General features: G+C 44.6%; 1 protein-coding gene across 6 annotated transcripts in view; it reads right to left on the bottom strand.

Moving 5' to 3' along the window:
- Window positions 1-2,852, bottom strand: part of LOC104950333 (voltage-dependent P/Q-type calcium channel subunit alpha-1A-like) — a 36,554-nt gene that overhangs the window by 6,440 nt on the left and 27,262 nt on the right. For all 6 annotated transcript variants that reach the window (XM_010776832.1, XM_010776835.1, XM_010776834.1 and 3 more), the window contains one exon: window positions 1,254-1,455. In XM_010776832.1, coding sequence (XP_010775134.1) covers window positions 1,254-1,455 — 202 coding nt within the window. The remainder of the gene's footprint in view (window positions 1-1,253; window positions 1,456-2,852) is intronic.

The following is a 2,852-nucleotide window of genomic DNA, read 5'->3' as shown; positions in this document are numbered from 1 at the left end:
TGAATGTGATGACAACTCTAATCTCTTAGCTCAGGGGTTTTCAAAGTGTGGGTAGGTGAGCCTCCCCTCAGAGAACATAAGAACAGCCGCGCCCCCCCTCCCAATTATTATTGCTGTTATTATTATTATTATTGTTGTTGTAAGCCCGAATGGTCTCAACCATATTGCATCAGTAACGTGCACTTGTTGTTATAACAAGATCGCAAGGACGCTGGTAGCGATCGGAAAATTGAGTGTTGTTCAGTTTGTGTTTTGTGGAACATGCGTGTCCGTGCATGAAAATATACCACACACCCAATTACAATTGCATGTTCAATTCACTACCCTGGAAGTTAATACAGTTGTTAAAGTTGGAACAGCCTTTGGACAGCCGTTCTTCCTTGCATGTCAGTCGCCGACACCTTCTTACAGAGGACAGGCACATCTAGCTGCAGCACGACCCGTATATTTCCGCACGCCGTGTTCTCAAGACATATTTTTTTTAACATTTTCAACATGGTGGATAAATCCTTATATGCTCCCGGCAACACACTGAACGTCAACTTTGCCTCCTTATTACACTCAGCCCTACTTTAGTGGGAACAATGAGTCTGCGTCTTTGATGCACACAGGAATAAACGCAGATCATACTCTGGCTGCAGCCTTTACCGGTACTTGCTTTTGATCAAAGTCAATGCGGAAAACCTGCACTCACACAGGTAGGTGGAGGTGAAGGGAATGAGCACTCACACAGGTAGGTGGAGGTGAAGGGAATGAGCACTCACACAGGTAGGTGGAGGTGAAGGGAATGAGCACTCACACAGGTAGGTGGAGGTGAAGGGAATGAGCACTTTTACAGCCTTTTTGGCGAGGTGGGGGAACTCGGTCTCCACAGACAGCCACAAGTGGGCAAGTGTCACTTTACTCGTCTTTTTCTCGTTCTTTTGTGTCTCACGCTGCGCCCCCCCTGAAGCTCTCTGGCGCCCCCCAGGGGAGGCGCGCCTCACACTTTGAAAACCGCTGTCTTAGCTCAATGAATGCACAGATTGCTGTAATCGGACCAACAACTGACATTGAGTTGCCTGTCCAGCGTTACCTCATGCTACAACTATGACAAGGATCCATCAACTCTAGATATCTAATGACATTGTGTTTATTCATAGAATCCAAAATTGTAATTGCTAACACCTTTCGAGGTTTTAGGACTCATTGCTGCACCACAGTATCAGATACGTGCCTTAAGATAGTATAAGTGTCCGCTCTGAGTGACTCACCCGTGTCAGCGTCGGTGTATCTGGTCAGCGAGCGCTGCGAGGCCTGGTGATTCCTGTCTCTGTGCCGGCGACCTCCTCCGTGTTTCCCCTCCTCAGAAACCACCCTCTCCAGGGAGTAGTCGTCCAGCCTCACCCCCCGACCCGCACGCCCGTGGACCAGACTGGAGGTGGAGCGGCGCATCGGACTGGTGTCGGTGATGGTCTGCGTGGAGGAAGGCGCGAGTAAAAGAAAGGAAGAGAGAGCGATAGACAGAAAAGAGATACAAGTAGAGGAGGAGAGAGAAGGGAAGAAAGAGAGAATAAGAAAACAGGAAGTAAGATTTAATGCATCATGATTGGTAGTCCTCAACTCTGAGAAGGACAACCCTAGTTTCTCTTGTTTAATGAGTGTATGACTACTGCATGTCGTTGAATGTCTGTACTATGTGACCGATCCTAAATAACATATCTAAGCATTTCTGCATCCCATTAGCTTTACCCATAGCACCTGGAATCGCAAGCTAACAACCCTTTGACAAGCACATCTAATACCATGCGTCTTCACCATAACATGTAGGAATGAAACAGGGATAAACAGGGAACTGACAGCAAGGGGACAAAGGGGCAGAGAGACAGAGAGCAAGCATGAAGGAGGGCTGTAGAAACCATGCCTCACATGCACCTACTACCGGAATGTTCCAGATGGCAGCCATGTTTCATTTGAATCATTGTCAAGCACATCAGGTGTTTGATGGGCAGTGGTGAACTTCTAATTTGACAAAAACATTACAGTACTTTTCCCTTAAATAGTTTCTTACATTTTCAGTGTGGACAGAAGGTACACAGGTATTAACAACTTGAGTGAATAAGCACATTTACCAACACTATAGAAGCATGTGTTGCTGAATGTTACCTAACACATCCCCAAAATCTAATTCCAAGCTAATTTAGCGTTTTCTCTCCATACGTTTCTCTTTTTTTCTGGGAAGTGTAGTTCTGAGAAGGAAGTATGGGCTTCACACCAACACAAAAACATAACAATATTAAAGATATTTTTGTCCAAAGACAACCACTATGTCTCCCAACAAAATGTGCATCAGTATGACTTAAATCCAATATGGCAGCCATGTGGAAAAGCTAAGCTGTCATTCCATAACCCAAAGAGTCCGGTCCACACGCTCCGCAAGAACCCAACAGGAAAATCTTACAGGATCGATTGTTGGATTTAAAAAAAGAAATTAGAAAATAAGGTTTTTATTGCTAACATGATATAACTTACATCTAAGTATGGATCACAATGATGTCAGTGCAGTTGGCTTTCATTTGTATTAAAAACGGTTGATTGAATTGTTTTGGCAGAGACTTTCTGCCTGTATATTTAAAATGTACTCGAAACCTAGCAAGTACTGTATGTGTGTGTATAAATACATCTAATGCATGAAGGCATTGAACTGTACTCCAACATTTTAGCTGTGATTTTGCATCAAGTTTAGTTCTAGACCACCCTTGATTTTCCTGATGGGTTCATAACCAGACTGTGACTATGACAGGACCCCGCTGACACTCTGAACCCCCCCCCCTCAGAACATACTCATATAGATATGGTCACGTATCGTCAGT

This window comes from Notothenia coriiceps, unplaced genomic scaffold (genome assembly GCF_000735185.1).
Source record: "Notothenia coriiceps isolate Sejong01 unplaced genomic scaffold, NC01 NC01_scaffold00017396, whole genome shotgun sequence".
Classification (NCBI taxonomy): Eukaryota; Metazoa; Chordata; class Actinopteri; order Perciformes; family Nototheniidae; genus Notothenia; species Notothenia coriiceps.
Note: the sequence above shows the minus strand (reverse complement) of the source record. Positions and strands in the feature narration are given on the sequence as shown.